Genomic DNA, 19,130 nt, shown 5'->3' with positions numbered 1-19,130 from the left:
TTCCTGTCTCAGGTACAAAGGGACAGGTTTTTGGCTCAGCGGCCCAGGGTAACAGGGAGAGAATACTTTGAGGTCTTGGCGCAGAAAATTATAGTTTAACCCGAGATTTGGGAATAAGTGCTTGATTTTATTGGGGCTTTTGTGCGCGGACTCTTAGACTTCTTTCTCTGAAATTTTGTATCCCATAAAGCTCTTTTGCTCAGTTCATTTAAAGCAGAGATAGATTCCACACATTTTCCTGCCCTGGAGGAAGTGAGTGGCCATGTTGATGTATGGTGAAGTAGACTTGAGGGGCTGAATGGCTCACCCCTGCACACACTTCTTATGTTGTAATAATTTTATATCAGAACAGATGGCCTTGCATCGCATTTGGGTTTAAATATTTGACTAATTTCCCATACAGTATAGAAAGGTATGAAACTGCAGATGTGGAAAATTTGAAATATCATCAGGAAATGCTGCAGTTTGGTGAAGAGCGGGAATGAGCAATGGGTGCGGGTGTTTGTCAGCCGGGGCAGGGGGCAGTGTACCTGGTGAGGGCGATGTCGTGCGTGAAGACGCGCAGGCGCATTGTCGGCCATGTCAACATAGGGGACGTTCGGGAAATGCAGGTAAAAATCTGGCGGAACGGATTCCACTCTCACTCCGGGCCGCTTTGTGTTGAATCGTCCCCCGGTTCGTTTACAGTCTCGCACAGACACTATATTTAACCTTGATATTTCTCGGACGGTGTTCATGTTGAGGAAGTCAGATTGCTAACTTATTTAGATTTCATCCAATCCTAAATATTGGATGCTTCGAGGTATTGAAACTTCATATCCCGTCCTTGCCTTCAAACATTGTCTTAACGTTATAAATGTACTGAAGATTTGGGATTTTTGGAAAAACTTGCTTTTATATGGGCCCTTTTCGATGTCAGACGCCCCAAAAGCCGAAGTACATTTCAGCGTGTACCCAGATTCGTAGGAAATACAGTATCATTCCACGAACACCCACGGGTTAAGAATAACTTAATATTTGGTGTGAGCTGAACGTTAGCCCTTTCTGTTACGATCATGCATATCCATTTGAGATTAGAGTCAGGTTTATTTCACCGACATTGACGTGAAATTTGTTATTTTGTGGTACCATTGCAACGGAAGATATAAAAATACAACGTTACGATAAAAAATAAAATAAAGAGTGCAAAATAGGAATAGTGGAGTAATGTTCCTGAGTTCATGGACGGTTCAGAAATCTGATGACGGACGGGAAAAAGCTGTCCTTAAAACGTTCAGTGGAAGACAAAAATACTATAAGTGGTAGCTGTGTTCAGTGTTCTCATTTTACATTTTTGAAAGATAATTCCAGTAATAATGAGCTCTCTCAGTTCTGCACAAATGTCAGGATTGCTCCAGGGCTTTAACTCCTCTTTTGACTTTTCCCACTGAATCATTATGAAAGCACGAGAGTACTGGGCAAACTGCTTGGGGTGGGGCTTAGGGTGGAGTGCGGTGGTGGAGATAGGTATTCTCACTAAATTTTTTTGTGTTGTATGTTAATTTGACTCTAATTAGGAGTTGCTTTGACATGTTGAATGATTCTAAGATGTTTCTATTTGGATACCATGCTAGAGAGAAATGCAATGTTCCAAGGCATATCAGTTTAGGTGTGGTGATTCAGAATGTGGATGTGTAAAACCAAAGTAGGAAAGGAAAGGCAATGCTGAGCAGACAAAAATGGGAATGTTTATTTATTGCTTTACTGCTTGCTTATGTGTTGTATGACATTGAAAATATAAAAGGACAACTCTGCCCATAAACATAGTATAGACTAAGATGTAGTGGAATCAGGTATTGTGGTGTTCTGGAACTTTTCATTGCAGTGGGTTCTAGTTAATTGGGACACATCGGGACCAGTACGTTTTGTCCCAATTAAGCAGCTGCCCCAATTAGCTGAAATTTCATGAAAATAGTTTAAAAGGTACAAAATAGTTAAACTACTGTTTAACTGAGTACCAAATTATTCATTTAAATGAAAGACAAATTAGAACACTACCAATGTTACTACAGTACTGTTTTGCCTTTTGAAGCACTGTTCATTTTGTGTGCAGTTCCTTTTGTACAAACATCACTTCCTGCTTAAACTTTTTTACATAATTTCTGGCACAGCATAATGCAGATTTCGACTTAAAGCACACACGGTAGAAAGACATTGATCGCCATCTACTTGTTACTTGCTGTTGAAACAGCAATATCTTTTCACAAAATGTTCTCATTTAAAAACCCTGAAGAAAGCTTCCAGCTCACAGGATTTTTGAGGTGTTTAACTCCCTGCCTAGCTTTCTACTGTGAGGGCAGTAGAAGTACTATAAACAGTGTATTTCTAATAGTTATCAACAGAGGAATTCATCCAGTATATGGGATGTCCAGGTAGCACCTCTGCTGAACAGGCTTGTGGTGCTCCATGCTCGCTCACTCACCTTTGATCCTCAATAGACACTCAGCTCACACCTATGGTTCCAAGTGGCGGTTAGCTTGCGACAGTGGGTGTACTGCTTTGACTGGCAGGGTAGCTGACGGGCCTCATAACCCAGTAATACAGGGACATGCTGCTCCGGTGGACTGGGCAAATGAGATCTGATGGTCAAGAAGTTAGTTTGGCAATGCTTTGTGGAGAGCAAAGGGCATGATAAGGTACACAAGAAGTCATCGTTATCCACTGCAACCAAAGAAGACTGCCATTAGTGGTAACTACTCGTACCACTGGATTCAGACATCTGAAACTGTCCTAGTGCAATGGCTATTCTACTTCAAAAACTCTCCCACACAGGTTTCACTGTCATTGTCCGATAAGATACTCAACGAACTCGCTGCTGTGTTCTTTTGATTGATTGTAAATGAACAAAACTAGAGCAGATACCTAGTGCAGATAATGGACCACCTTCATACAATGCTTTTGATGATTATGTCTGCCAAATCTTCACTTTCATTGTAACATTCAAGATGATTGTTGATACCTTCAGATTATTTGTAGTCCTAACTTGTTGAAGTAGATAAATGGTTTTTGGCATCTCCAAGCCTGCAGGCTTGAAACAGCAGTGAGCAAAACAGATCTGAATTGTTTTACTGCTTATTTCTCGCCAACTGTCAGTGACAAAAATCACTGCTTTTAAAACGTAAACAGATGCAGTTAATGCTATTTAAAAAATTGTTTGCTCTAGGCACAGTATTATGTATAATGGCCTTACAAGTTCAGATGATATACGCTAGTTAGAAACTGTTTAGCAACATACTCCTGTCTTTTAAGTGGCATAGTGTCCCAAATAAACGAAAGGAATCCCAGTTATTTTTTCAGTTAGATTTTATTTTAAGAGTTTTCTCAACTAAGCAACTGCTCCAATGAACCGATGGACCAATTAACCAGAATCCACTATATAATTGTACATGTTGATATTATGAAGGTGGGGTCAATAACTGGCTTTGAATCTTGAAACATCTAAAGGCTTTGTTGAAGTTTCTAGACATTGGGGGGGGGGGTAGATTCGGTTTAGTCTAAAACCATATAGTTAGCATGTCTGGCTATATTATTGCCATGTGTTTATTGAAAGATTATATGTAATTACGTAATTGCTGTTAAAATTAATGTCCTAACCAAGAAAGGATAGATCTGATTCTGTTTTAACTGTAGACTGTAGTGGCCGTGCAGACAAAACTAAAGGCTAGCTCTAATTATAGCTTGCTGAAGCCTAGATTAGATCAATTTTGAGTACTGTGAATTGAAGAGAATATATCCTGCACACATTTTTTTTCTACATTTGCACTTAGATTTATTTTTTTTCTCTGTTTTTAGATCACAAGATTACAGGAGACGTGACCCTTCATCCAGCTATTCTCATCCATATGGCCAGCAGTGATATTTGAGTACTTTCACAGCAACTGAAAGATATCAAGCCAATACAAATATGAAAACAGTGTTCTAAAATTTAAGGAATGGTCAGAAGTTTAGTAGCCTAACTGAAGTCTGAGTGAGAGAGTTTACCCTGTTACTTACTTTTGGAATGCAGTGCCAACAAACGGTTTTGATTTGGATCTCTCTTCTAGTTGGATAACAATAGTTTAGATTCATCTGTGTAGATACACACAGCAGAAAACGTTCATTATAGCTGAAAAGCAAAAGTGAAAAACAAATCAGTAAAATAATTTTGAGCATGCGTTTGCAAATCTGTGTGTTTCTGGGAGTTATTTTGAGGAGCTGTGGGTGCCGTTCGGAAGATGCAGACTTCAAAGATTGGCGGGGGAAGCTGAAAACAATTCGGAATGGAATTCATAAGATTGACACGTACCTGAATGCAGCACTGGATCTACTTGGCGGGGAGGACGGGCTCTGTAGGTACAAATGCAGTGATGGTGAGTAAAATAAACAGTCGTCAGTTTTGCCATTCAGTAAAAGCATACATAGTTCTGAAGTTAAAATATTACATTTTTGGATTGGGGGGGCTCTCATGTGTCATAGTCATCATGAATAATATTTCTTTCTTTACACTACTCCCAAAATATATTTTATCCACTTGTCTCGTGAAGTTGATGACCTGGAATAATTTATTGAATATATGCACATTCTTGTGACCTTATAAGAGGTCATGTTTAACTACTTTGGTTAGTGAAGTGATTATCTGTCTTTGCAAGGTAACAAAGTTGAGCTCTGAACTATTCTAACTTGTTGAACAAGGTTCCTTTTCTGGTGGGGAGTTCTGATAGTCAAGGGCAATCTGTGACTGTTGACTGTCCTTTCTAAACAGTGATCACTATGGTGATGATGCAGTTCTCATGCAGAGATTAGCTAATTTGAACCGGTGGTCCTGGTAAATGCAGCACATGACCACACATTGCAGTGTTTTTACAAAGCTGGTAACCAAAGTGTAGTTATTACTTACGGAGAATTTTGAAATGGTTCAGTCTGATCTTTTTTTTAATGATTACATACCATTCTAATTTGATTGGAAATTGCTTTAATTATGTCTGCTGATCAAAGTATTTTCTGGTGAATTTGGATTCTGTGCTGTAGGTTGTTGTTTGCTATAGTTTGTTCCATGTGGGCCTTGCACCTTGCAGAATTCTTAAATCTTGTTCTTTCTAATATCACAATACAACATGAATTTTCTCATTAAGTCTCTTAATTGTGGGAATAATGAATAGGGAACATGAATAATAAAATCATAGCAGAGGACCATTAGGGATACTTTTCTTAAGTCATAGAAAAATACAGCACAGAAACGGGCCCATCAGCCCATTTAGTCCACGCTGAACCATTTAAACTGCCAAGTCCCATTAACCTGCACTCAAACCATAGCCTTCCATGCCCCTACCATCCATGTACCTATCCATGCATGTACCACTTGAATGGCAGCTCGTTCTACATTCTCAAGATCCTCTGAATGAAGATTAACTTCCTGACCCCTTAAACTTTTCACTTTTCACCCTTAACCTATAATCTCTCGTTGTAGTCCCACCCAAACTCAATGGAAAACACCTTCTTGCATTTACGCTATCTATACCCCTCATAATGTACACCTCTATCAAATCTTCCCTCAATCTTCTATGTTCCAAGTAATTAAAGTCCTAACCTATTCAATCTTTCCTTATAACTCAGGTCTTGCAGTTCTGGTAACATTATTGTAAATATTCTCTGTACTCTTTCAACGTTATTTACATTTTTCCTGTAGGTAGGTGACCAAATCAGCGCACAGTACTCCAAATTAAGCCCTAGCAATGTCTTATACAACTTCAACATAACATCCCATCCTCTAAACTCAATACTTTGATTTATGAAGGCCAATGTGCCAAAAGCTTTCTTAAAGACCCTGTGCTGTCACTTTCAACGACTTATGGACCTGTATTCCCAGATCCCTTTGTTCTACCACACTCCTCAGTGCCCCACTGTTCACTGTGTAATACTCACCCCGGTTGGTCCTACTGAAGTGCAGCACCTCACACTTGTCTGCATTAAATTTCATTTGCCATTTGTCAGCCCATTTGTCCCACTCGTCCAGATCCTGCTGCAAGCTCTGATAGTCTTCTTCGCTGTCCACTACACCTCCAGTCTTGGTGTCATCCAGAAATTTGCTGATCCTGTTAACTGCATTATCATCCAGATAATCGATATAAATGACAAACAGAAAAGATCTAGCACCAATCCCTGTGGCACTCCACTAGTCAGAGAGGCAACCATCTACTGCCACTTTCTAGCTCCTTCAACAAAGCTAATATCTAATCCAATTCACAACCTCATCTTCAATACTGAGCACCTGAACCTTCTTAATCGACCTCCCATGCTGGACCTTGTCAAACGCCTTGCTAAAGTATGTATAGACAACATCCACCGCTTTGCCGTCATCAACTTTCCTGGTAACTTCCTCAAAAAAACTGAAAGATTGGTTAGACATGACCTATAAATCCTACCATGCACAAAGCCATGCCGACTATCCCTAATCAGTCCATGTCTATCCAAATACATGCAATCCCTCAGAATACCTTCCAAATTTTTTCCCACCACTGATGCAAGCTCACCGGCTTATAATTTTCTGTTTTATTTTTAGAGCTTTTCTTAAATAGCAGAACAACATTATATCCTCTAATCCTCTGGTACCTCACCTGTCGCTAAAGATGCTTTAAATATCTCTGCCAGGGCCCCTGCAATTTCTGCACCTGTCCCCCACAGGGTCTGAGGGAACACTTTGTCGGCTCCGGAGATTTATCTACCCTAATTTCCTCAAGATAGCCAACACCTCTTCCTCTGTAATCGGGATAGGGTCAACGACTTTGATGTTGCTTTCATCGGGATAGGGTCAACGACTTTGATGTTGCTTTCCCTCACTGTGTCTGTCTCCTGAGGATTAATTTTGTCACTTGTAATTTTTTGCCCTTAGTATATCTGTAGAATCCCTTAGGATTTTCTTTCAGCCCTTTCATCTGCTAAGGCAACCTCGTGTCTTCTTTTAGCCCTACTGATTTCTTTCTTAAGTGTTCTCTTGCATTTCTTATACTCCTCAAATACCTCCTATTGTTCCTATCTGCCAATACCAGCTATGCACCTCCTTTTTTTTCTTAATCTTTCTTCAATTTTGAATAGCTAATGACATTAGTATTTTTGATAATGGTTGAAAATAATTTAATTACTATAAACATCTTTTTTCAGGATCCAAGCCAGTTCCTCGTTACGGTTATAAGCCTCCTCCACCCAATGGATGTGGCTCTCCTATGTTTGGAGTTCATGTAAGGAATGTTGCATTTTTCCCAAGTTTATTTCAGTTCAGTTACAAATATTAAAAGCATTCAAAGTTCAAAGAATATTTATTATCGAAGTACATATATGTCACCATATACAACCCCGAGATTGATTCTCTTGAGGGCTTCAAAAACTATACAAACTAGTGGAACAGATGGAGACTTTTTTTGTGCCAATGACATATAAGCTGGTTGCAAAACTGTATAAACAATATTCTTTTCACAGTTTTAAAAATCAATATGATGCTGAAAGTCAAGATTGTAATTTTCATTTGTCCCTTGAGTCCTTATTTCTCAGTATTACTAGCAATCATCATTTATTACACATACTAAATTTGTAGAAACTGCACCACATGATTTATGGGAAGGGAAATAAAATCATATTTATCTTTTTATTTTGGAATCGCTGAAGCAAGAGCAAAAAGAAATTTCCCTTTTCTTCCTGTTGTTGTAATATAAGCTTCTGGGCTACTCGCCAAAAAATTGAATTGTTAAAACAACTTTGCATTTCTAATAGTGTGACTAGCTGGCCAGAGGTATAGTAGCATCTGCACTGGACTAGGAGGCGAGTGGTCCTGGGTTCGAATCTGGCCAGCTCCTTGCATGCTTTCCATCCGTGCTAGGTGGAACGTTGAGTTAGCAAGTTGGTCTTATTTAAAAAACAGACAAAAATGCTAAAGAATCTGCAAGGTTGCAGCCTGATGCACTTTAAGGTGCGGAAAGGAACAACAGTAATAACAATAGCGTGACTGTTTATCCCAGACCGATCAGCAAATAATTATTAACAAATTTTTGTAGCCTTTCTTAAGCCTTATTTTATATGTGCCAAACAGCCTACAAAATTATCAATTGTATCTGTTTTACCTTGTCCATCAACATTGCTTCTTAGTTCTGCTGGCTCCATGTTTTCTTACTGTGCTATATTTAAAATCGTCTTATCTGTTAGTTCTGTAACCACAGTTAGTTCTTCTGGAATCACAGAAGAACCTCACATGAACCTTTCCCAGTCCTATTTCATTTACTGCTATCCATCAGTTCCAGCTTGCTTTATCTCCACTCACTGTATTCTTCTTTTTATCTGTGATGGTCCTCTTTGGTATGCCCTAAATAAATCAATTTACTTTGCTACTTTTCTAAACTTTCAGAAACCTTCTCAAATATATTTTAAAACTACAAAAAATTCTGCAGATGCTGGAAATCCAAAGCAACACACACATAGTGCTGGAGGAGCTCTGCACATCAAGCAGCATCTATGGAAATTAATAAGCAGTTGACGTTTTGGGCTGAGACCTTCCTTGAGATGAGAACGAAAGGGGGAAGACATCTGAATATGGGGGAAGGGAAAGGAGAACAGCTAGAAGGTGATAGGTGAAGCCAGGTGAGTAGGAAAGGTAAAGGGCTGGAGAGGAAGGAATCTGATAGGAGAGGTGTTTGGACCATAGGAGAAAGGGAAAGAGGAGGATACCCAGGAGGAGGTGATAAGCAGGTGAGAAGAGGTAAAAGACCAGAGTGGGGAGTACAAAAAGAGGAGAGTGGGAAGGTATTTTTTTTATATATACCGGAAGGAGAAATAGATATTAATGCCATCAAGTTGGAAGCTACCCAGATGGAATATAACATGTTACTCCTGTACCATTGTGGTGCGTGGCCAAGTGGTTAAGGCTTTGGACTAGCGATCTGAAGGTCATGTGTTCAAGCCCCAGACGAAGCAGCGTGTTGTGTCCTTGAGCAAGGTACTTAACCACACATTGCCCCAGTCCACCCAGCTGAAAATGGGTACCGGCAAAATGCTGGGGGTTAACCTGGCGTCCTATCCCGGGGGGAGTCTCGTACTCTCAGTCGCTTCACACCATGGAAACCGGCATAAGCACCGGCCTGATGAGCCTATAAGGCTCAGGACAGACTTTAACTTTTTCCTGTACCATGAGGGTGGCCTCATTGTGGCACAAGAGGAGGCCATGGACCAACATGTTGAAATGGAGTGGGAATTGGAATTAAAGTGCTTGGCTACCGGGGAGTTCTGATTTTGGCGGATGGGGCAGAGTTGCCTGACAAAGCAGTCATCCCAATTTATGAGTGGTCTCATCTATGTAGAGGAGACTACATCGGGAGCACGAGACACAATAGATAACCTCACCAGATTCGCAGGTTAAGAGTTGTCTCACCTGGAAGGACTGCTTGGGACCCTGAATGGAGGTGAGGGAGGAGGTGAATGGGCAGGTGTAACACTTAAACCACTTACTGGGACAATTGACAGGAAGATTAGTGGGGAGGGAAGAATGGACAAGGGAATCACAGAAGAACTGATTCCCACAGAAAGCTGAGAGAGGGGGAGGAGGTAAAGATATGTTTGGTGTTGGGATCCATTTGGGGATGCTGGAAGTTGTAGAGAGAAAGATGTGTTGTTTGCAGAGGCTAATGGGGTGATAGCTGAGGACAAGAGGAAACTCTATCCCTGCTAAGGCTGCGGGAGGATGGGGTGAGCATGGATTTTCAAGAAATGGAGATGTGGGTGAGGGCAGCGTCAATGGTGGGAGAAGGGAAAACCTGTTCTTAGAAGGAGGATATCTCTGATTGCCTTGAAAGGAAAGCTACATCCAGAAAACGTGGTGGAGATGAAGGAAAAAGGAATAGCATTTTTACAGGAGATGGGGTGAGAAGAGGTATAGTCAAGGTAACTGGGAATCATTAGGTTTATAAAAGACGTCAGTCGACACTTTCTCTCCAGGGATGGGGACAGAGAGGTCAAGAAAGGGGAGACAGCTGTTAGAAATGGACCAAGTTAATTTTAGGGCAGGGTGGAAGTTAGAGACAATGTTGATGAAATTGACGAACTGAGCATAGATGCATGAAGCAGCACCAATACAGTCATCAATGTAATGGAGGAAGAATTGGGGAGCATTACCAAGAAAGGCTTGGAACATGAACTGTTCAACGTTGCATTTCTGTGTTTTTAGATAACACCATGTATTTCCTTTCCAGCTGATTTCATTCTCCCCCTTGGAACACATCTTGGCTTTTTTATTGTTTGAAGATGTCTGATAAATGTAAATTAATGTTAAGGAGGATTACAATTCAAAGGTTCAGTCAAATTATCTCAGCAATCTCTTTCCTCACAGTAAATAATAAGGAATTGGGGAAGGAGCCAAACAGCTGGAAACAATATCATTTAGATCATGACCAAAGAAGGTGTCTATTTATCCCAGTCACCCAATCTGTGATATGGAAACAAAAAAGAGAAAAAAAGCACTGTGGATAACCTGTAGACAAAAAAACTAAGGGAACGCTCCAGGAAGGATACCTATAAAGCATGTACAGCATATCCTTAGCTGATTCATTGTAAGAAGTTCTCTTAATGGCCTTCTGTTTAAAAATGCATTATCTTCAGCCAGGAATATTGGAAAACCTCAGATTTGTTTATAAGCTATTGGTTTTTATACATCTGAATCTGTAGCTTTTGGAACAAGATCAGCCAGGCTTCTAATTCCTGTCTGCCTTGAAGTATCTGTATAAAAAAGGAGAAACTATGATTTGAGCTAGAGCTTATGATTGAATAAGTATGGCTGAGTTTATACATAAAGAACTGCCACTTGAGAGGTGAATTATAGCTTGTGTCCATACAACTCGACCCCAACAAGCAGCTCCAGAAACTATGAGAAGTGGAAAAAAATTGTCACATATCTCTTTGTATCAATTCCCTTTACCCTTTGTGTTCTAATAACATAATACTTTTTTAATCATGCAGTTTCAATTATTGTGATAATGATCAATAGTTCTATTTCAAGCAATATACTTAATTCCCAACGGGCACATAAGGGTGATGAAGACTTAATATTTCTTCTTCTGTATTACATTTTAACTTTAGTTTGGGCAGCAAATAATAATCAATAGAAAACAATACTGATTATTACATACTGTCTCTCAGTAACTGCTCCAGGAATCCAACACAATTTACATAGGCTGTTATGTCTGTTCTTTCCCTGATTGTCCATCTGTTTTAGTACCCCTGAACTCTGTCTTAAATGGTTATGTCCTCCCTCTTTTGCAGAAAGGATTCTTACATTTGATCTTGTTACTCAAAGAGTTTTAGTTTTGCCATTCAATCCAATTTCTTTTTTCAAGCTCCACTTGGAGTCTCGGAGTCAGAGAGATGTACAGGACCTATTCGCCATCATGTCTTTTTTGGCCATCAAATACCCATCTATATTAACCCCATTTTTCATCAGGTGGCCTTCTTTGCCTGGTGATTAGAGTGCTTGTCTAAATACATAAATCTGCAAGTCTTCTGCCTTTTCCATCTACGCAGTTCTTTTCAACTACCACATATGTGAAAAGGTTCCTTCTAAACCTTCTAATCCCTTGTCATAAACGTTTGCCCTTCAGTTTTAGATACCACTGCTGTGGATACAAAATTCTTGCTATCTATCCTACTTATGCCACACATTGCTTTGTACACAGCAGTGAGTTCTACTAAGTGTAGTGTATCTAAGTTTGCTGATGATACTAAATTGAATGGAAAAGCAAGTTGTGCAGAAGATATGGAGGGTCTGCAGAGAGATACAGGTAGGTTAAATGAGTTGGCAAGGGTCTGGCAGATGGAGTACAATGTTGGTAAATGCAAGGTCATCCACTGGAAAGAAAAATTAAAGAGCAGATTATTATTTAGATGGTAAAAAACTGCAGCATGCTGCTCTGCAGAGGGACTTGGGAGTGCTTGTGCATGACTCACAAAAGGTTGGTTTGCAGGTGCAGCAGGCTATCAAGAAGGCAACCGGAATGTTGGCCTTCGTTGCTAGAGGGATTGAACTTAAGAGCAGGGAGGTTATGCTGCAACGGTATAGGGTACTGGTGAGGCCATACCTGTTGTACTGCATGCAGTTCTGGTCTCCTTACCTGAGAAAAGATATACTGGCTTTGAAGGCAGTGCAGAGGAGGTTCACCAGGTTGATTCCTGGTGATGAGGAGGTTAGACTGTGGAGAGATTGAGTCGTCTAGGATTGTACTCACTGGAGTTCAGAAGAATGAGAGGAGATCTTATAGACACATATACAATTATGAAAGGGATGAAGATAGAGGCAGGAAAGTTGTTTCCACTGGTGGGTGAGACTAGAACTAGGGGACATAGCCTCAAGATTTGTTGGAATAGATTTAGGATGGAGATGAGGAGAAACTGCTTTTCCCAGAGAGTGGTGAATCTGTAGAATTCTCTGCCAAATGAAGCAGTGGAGGTTACCTCAGTAAATATATTTAAGACAAAGTTGGGTAGATTTTTGCATAGTAGGGGAATTAAGGGTTATGGGGAAAAGACAGGTAGGTGGAGATGAATCCGTGGTCAGATCAGCTTTGATCTTATTGTATGGCAGAGCAGGCTTGGTGGGCCAGATGGCCTACTCCTGCTCCTGTTTCTTATGTTCTTATACTCTACTGCTGTCTCCTGTTCTCCAAAGAAATCAGTTTTGCTTCACAACTGAATTGTGTCATCATAGCCAAAATCCTGATGTGTCTCCTCTCTACCCAGTCCAGTGAAATTGTGTCCTTCCTATAGTATGGTGATCAGAACTGCTTACTCCACTCTATCTTGACCTAGCCATTGGCTTATAAAGGTGTACCTTCCCGTTCTTATACTGTGCCCTGGCTAATGAAGGAATTCAGGATTCTTGTCCTCTTCACCACGGTATAAATCTTTGCTGCCACTTTCAGAAATCTTTGGATATATACACCGATGTCCCTTTCTGGGAATCATTCCTGGGGTTCTGTATGTCCTGGTCTTCTCTTCTCTTCTCTTCTCTTCTCTTCTCTTCTCTTCTCTTCTCTTCTCTTCTCTTCTCTTCTCTTCTCTTCTCTTCTCTTCTCTTCTCTTCTCTTCTCTTCTCTTCTCTTCTCTTCTCTTCTCTTCTCTTCTCTTCTCTTCTCTTCTCTTCTCTTCTCTTCTTTCTTTCTTTCTTTCTTTCTTTCTTTCTTTCTTTCTTTCTTTCTTTCTTTCTTTCTTTCTTTCTTTCTTTCTTTCTTTCTTTCTTTCTTTCTTTCTTTCTTTCTTTCTTTCTTTCTTTCTTTCTTTCTTTCTTTCTTTCTTTCTTTCTTTCTCAATCTTTTTATTATTATTAATAATAAGGACAAAATACAAATGATATATTAATAAAAAAGAAATTACAAACATACAAATTTCATTACAGATGAAAAAAGACATAAACAATAGTTACAGTATAAATGGGTTTACCAAGACATAAACCATAGAGAACATGTATGAACATGCTAAGTCTAAATATTTCAAAATATATGATGTTAAAAAAACAGAAAAAAGAAAAAAATATATATATAATGCAAAACTGGTCTTCTTAGTCATTGCAAAACACATCGCCTGACAAACCTCTTGGAGGTGCATCCCCATTGATAAAGGAATGGAGTAGCAGGGAACTTCTTTAAAAGCAACAGTTAGTTGAATAAACCAAAACTAAAAATTGATTGTAAATATGCCCCCAGAAACTCTCCAGTGACCAATGCTAGTAGACATCAAGAAATTCCTCCAGAATTTTGAAGGCAGCAAAACATCAACCCCAGCATCTGCAAACTTGTAGTGTTGATTCCAAAACTGAATACAGATTTTATCATGATTAGAACACAGCTTTTGAAGATTTTGAATTTCTAATGTTCATGTATATTTTTATGAAGTTAGATGTGGGAATTCCTTCCATGACGAAGTGCTGCAATCAACATGATCGTTGTTATGATACCTGTGGTAATTCTAAACAGGACTGTGATGAAATATTTCAGTACTGCCTTTCAACAATTTGCAGAAATGTACAGAAAACATTAGGAATAGATGCAACTGTACAGGGTAAGTGTTGTAACATCTGCTCTTCATTGCACTCAGTTTTAATTTGTAACAGCTCATGAGGCATTGACATTATAAAACTATATGACATAGGAGCAGAATTAGGTCAATCAGCCCAACAAGTCTGCTCTGCCTTTCAATCATGGTTGATTTGTTTCACAACCCCATTTCCCGCCTTTTCCCCCATAACCTCTGATGACCCTAATTAATCAAGAACCTATCGGAATCTGCTTTAACTATTGGCCAGTGACTTGGCCTCCACAGCCATCTCGCCAGTGAATAGGTTCGCCAGCTTCTAGCTAAAGAAACTTCTGTCTTCCCCCCCCCCTCCCCCCGCCATTACTGGAAACATTTTCTCCACATCCACTCTGTCTAGGTATTTCAATATTTGGTGGGTTTCAATGAGATCTTCCTTCATTTGTCTGAACTCCAGCAAGTACAAGCCCAGAGCATGAAATGCTCCTCAAACATTAACCCTTTCACTCCCAGGATAATTCTTGTAAACTTTGTCCAGACCTTCTCCAATGGCATCACATCCTTTTTTAGATATGGGACTCAGAACTGCTCACAATACTCCAAGTGTGGTCTGACTAATGCCTTATAAAGCCTCAGCATTACATCCTTCCTTTTAAGTTCTAGTCCTCTTGAAATGAATTCTAACTTGCTTATTTGCAAGTTAACCGTTAGGGAATTCTACACTTGGACTCTCAAGACTCTCTTTGCTATCCAATTTCTGAATTCACTCCCCATTTAGAAAATAATTTTACACCTTTATTCCTTCTCCCAACATGCATGTTCATACATATACCTACACGGTATTCCATCTGTCATTCCTTTGCTCATTCTCCTAATCTGCCCAAGTCCTCTGCAAATTTCCTGCATCCTCAGCCCTATCTGGCCCCACCCAACCACAACACACCTATTTTTGTATCATCTGCAAACCTGGTCACAAAGTCATCAGCCCCGTCATGCAAGTCATTAACATAGAACATGAAAAGTAGCAGACCCAACATTGGCCCCTATGGACCATCACTTAGTCATTGGCAGCCAACCAAAAAAGGCCCCCTTTATTCCCTCTCTGTGCCTTTTGTCAGTCAGCCAATTTTCTGTCCAAGCTAGTTGCTTTCCTGTAATAACATGGCCTCTTGTTTAGCAGTCTCATGTGTAGCTTTAATAATGGACTTTAATATCTTGCCAACCACTGAAATCAGGTTTACTGGTATACAATTTACTGTCTTTTACCTTCCTCCCCTTCTTAAAGAGTGAAGTGACATTAGTGATTTTCCAGTCATCTGTAAACTCCTGGTGACTTATTTATCTTCAGACCTTTCAGCTTCCCAAGTCCCTTCTCCTTTGTAATAGGAACTATACCCACTTCTGCCCTTGCCACTTTTGATTTTTCTGACATGCTGCTGGTGTCTTCCACCGCTAAGACTGACAAAACTACTTATTCAGTTCATCCACCATTTCTTTGTTCCCCATTACTATTCCCACATCATTATTTATCAGCATCTGATATCCACTCATGCCTCTCTTTTGCTCTTTATATATCTGAAAAGCCTTTTGGTATCCCTTTCATATTATTGGCTAGCTTACCATTATATAATTTTATTTCTCCTTAGTGTTTTTTTGTTACCTTCAGGTAGATTTTTGTCAAACATTATTTCTCTCTTTTAAAATGATTTTGACTATTTGATAATTTTCTAAATGTACTGCTGTCATCTCCTTATTCCAACATTTTCCTAAGGATAGATGCAAGGTTACCTGGCCTATAGTTCCTCGCTTTCTGTTTTCCTCTCATGGATAGTGGCCTTATATTTATGATTTTCCAATCCTCTGGGACTTGTCTGGAATCTACATAATTCTGGTAGATTAGAAATAATGCATCCAGGATCTCTACAGCCACTTCTAAAATCTGGAATACAAGATTAAGAGATTTGGTTGGTCTTTGGGCCCATTAGTTTGCTAGTATATTTTTTGAATGTTTTTTATATAAACTTTTATCGAGTTAAAGAAATCAGGCAGGAAAGATCAAATCAGCCATCATATTTTCAAATATAAGCAGGCTGAATGAGCTTTAACATCAATGAGCATTTGTGCTTATCTTCTGAGGAGTTAAAAAAGTTGTGCCAATAGCAGTTGCTATTTTTAAGAGAAAGACTTCATGTTGAGTCCTATCTTGTCCACATGAAAACCTTGATCAGCTAGTAACTAGATATAATTATTTAAATCTCCATCCACATAAAGAAGGTAAACTTGTTTTCTTAATGATTCTAATTTTTTGAAGAAATAAACCTAATTTTTTTTTTCTCTTTACATAGCTTGTGAGAATGCTGTAGAACTGCTTTTCAATACAGTAATGCATTTAGGATGCAAACCCTACCTTGACAGTCAGAGGGCCTCGTGCATGTGCGCTTATGAAGAAAAAATCGACCTTTGAAGTGAAGAATGAGGGGGAGAAAAAACAAATGTGTGAAATAAGGACCAAGTGTGCTCAATTGATTTGAAAATGTTATGTTTCCTTGAGAGAACTTCAATTATGTTGGATTTATAATATTTTTTGCATGACAATCTTAAAGACAATGCTCATTGTTTTTCCTGTTAAATGTTTACATAATTTAAAATTTGAATTATTACAAGTTACTATACCAGAATATGTTTCAGCCCAAGTGTCCTGCATATTGTAGGTTTGTGGTCTTGCACTGAATTTAATCTTTTCTGAGGTGGAGCCATTAAAAGTTGAAGTTCTTCTTTATATCCTCCCATTTCTTCGGAAATGTCCTGAAGAAGAAGAAGAAGAATCCAAAAACTGAATAAAGAAACCAGTCTTATTCACTGCCCATTGGCAGGTTATTGAGTGATCCTGCCACATGACTTTTTTGAAAATGATTCTGGGCTTTGTGACTTTAAAATCAGCTGTAGAAATAATAAATGGTAATATAATTCAACATTAAGTTAATTAGAACTAAGTGTGTCTTGCATTGTGTCAGTAAATCCAGATTATCACACTTACTAACATTCCATAGGTGGCTTGTTTCTATGAATGCTCAGAATTGAAACCTGTAGAAACTCAACTCATCAGGCAGTATCTGTGAAAAAAGATGCAGAGCTGGGGTTTGGTTTCAAGTGGTTGACCTGATTATACTGGCTAGAAACCTAAATTATGGGAATAGAGTAATGTTAATTTGTGACATGAATATTGTCATTTTGGGAGAAATGACATTCATGGCCAGTCCTCATCATTGTATGATAGCTTCTGAATAATAAAATGTAGAGGAAAATGTAATTCAAATGAACCATTTGCTGAATTTAATATGTTATCATGTCCAGTGCATGGTTCCAATACCCTTTACAAAAGATTTACTTCTATGCTTGTAAAAGGTAATTGCAATTTCTAATTCCCTTTTTGAAAGATGGGGAAATACAAATTTATTTTACTTTGCTGCTGTTTTATTTTTATTTTAAGATGCAAGTTTTTTTGTTATGCAGCATCTTTCATATTTTAAAAATGCCCCAAACCGTTTCACTAGCAATTGTTTATTTGGAAAGTCAGACGGTATTTGTGGAGAGAAAAGCAACAAACATTTTAGGTCAATTGCTCTTCATTGATTTTTTACGTTGTCTTTTTTCAATATGTGATATTGCATTCATCATCCATGTTGAAATTCTTGTGAACAAAGTGACTTGTAGGGACATATCAGAGTTGGGGGTCAGGAACTATGTTATAAGTCAGACCATGTACATGTCCTCTCTGAAGGAAGGAAACATTAATGCACAGGAAGATAATTTTATGATATTCTGATAATATTGTAATAATATTAAAATTTAAGGTTATTAACTGAATTCAAATTATATAGCTGCCAAGATGGCAGTAAAACTGATATCTGGATTGCAATTTAAATTATTGGCAAAATGCAATAAGTTCTTGAAAGGCCAGCAATCTGAAACATTTGTCAACAGCAGCTTCCATCTTCAACATATAATCCTGGGACTTGGGCAATGATGTCACCAATATACTCATCTTCTAGTTCTTCCTTCAACCTGTCAAAACTCCTTAAAATCTTATATTTCAATCAAGTGACCTCTTACTCTCTGAATACTGCAGGCATAAGCCTAGCCTGTCTAAACTTCCCTTGTAAGGTTATTGATATTGTAGATATCGGACAAGTAAAACTCTAAACTTCAAATTGCATTGACATCTTTACATGAGACCAATACTGTACAGAATATTCTAGGTAATCACTTACAATTATATTAGAATCATAACTGTTGTACTTTTGCATTTGATTATTTTTGCATAATAATATGCTGTTAACTTTCTGAATTACTTGCTGTAACTGATTACTGATCTTTTGTGAATCATGCTGCAGGACACCCAGATTAATACCCCATTCTCAGTCTTTATTGTTCTGCGATGCATTACCCTACTGAAGACATTTTGAAAATTTACATCCTCTACATTATTACTACTTTCTTCATTATCTCATCAAAAATTCAGTAAGGATGATGAAGTAAAATATTTATAAATTTGTGTTAACTTCATTATTATACTTAACATTTCTAAATAATCATCTCTCCATACTAATAAGGATTCCTATTAATCTCTCTTACCATTGATATTAATTCTCCAGATCCTGCTTACTCTTCACTAGTCCTCAGATATTACACATTTTACTAATGAATTATTAGATATCTACAGTAGTGTCGCTACTACCTCTTCACTAAATGCTTGGGTGCAATTACTACCACTGATATTGATACTCAGTTTTTCCCAGTTTCACCATCTCTCCCAGTGTAGCTACATCCACTAGCTTTCTCTGCAACTTTTTCCGTTTTGTATTTCTAACTTTTAAAGATTCAAATATAAGGCCATTGACCTGAAATGCTAACTTTCCTTCTCCACAAATGCTGCCTGACCTGTAGAGTATACCTACACATTTTAGAAACACAGAAACAGAAAACCTACAATGCTGTGCTGAATGTGTACTTACTTTAGAAATTACCATGGGTTCCCAATAGCCCTCTATTTTTCT

At 38.6% G+C, this 19,130-nt stretch overlaps 1 protein-coding gene across 3 annotated transcripts in view; it reads left to right on the top strand.

Moving 5' to 3' along the window:
* pla2g12a (phospholipase A2, group XIIA) overlaps window positions 1-18,561 on the top strand; it is a 28,609-nt gene extending 10,048 nt beyond the window's left edge. Inside the window, exons 1-5 of one of the 3 annotated variants that reach the window (XM_059977271.1) lie at window positions 10-611; window positions 3,832-4,388; window positions 7,177-7,253; window positions 13,935-14,100; window positions 16,419-18,561. In XM_059977271.1, coding sequence (XP_059833254.1) covers window positions 4,190-4,388; window positions 7,177-7,253; window positions 13,935-14,100; window positions 16,419-16,537 — 561 coding nt within the window. In that variant the 5' untranslated portion in view covers window positions 10-611; window positions 3,832-4,189 and the 3' untranslated portion in view covers window positions 16,538-18,561. Of the gene's footprint in view, window positions 1-9; window positions 612-3,831; window positions 4,389-7,176; window positions 7,254-13,934; window positions 14,101-16,418 lie in introns of those variants that run through there. The other 2 variants (XM_059977270.1, XR_009513565.1) reach the window with 2 other exon arrangements.
* Window positions 18,562-19,130: the final 569 nt, after the last annotated feature.

The sequence above is a fragment of the Hypanus sabinus genome, chromosome 8 (genome assembly GCF_030144855.1).
Source record: "Hypanus sabinus isolate sHypSab1 chromosome 8, sHypSab1.hap1, whole genome shotgun sequence".
NCBI lineage: Eukaryota > Metazoa > Chordata > Chondrichthyes > Myliobatiformes > Dasyatidae > Hypanus > Hypanus sabinus.
Note: the sequence above shows the minus strand (reverse complement) of the source record. Positions and strands in the feature narration are given on the sequence as shown.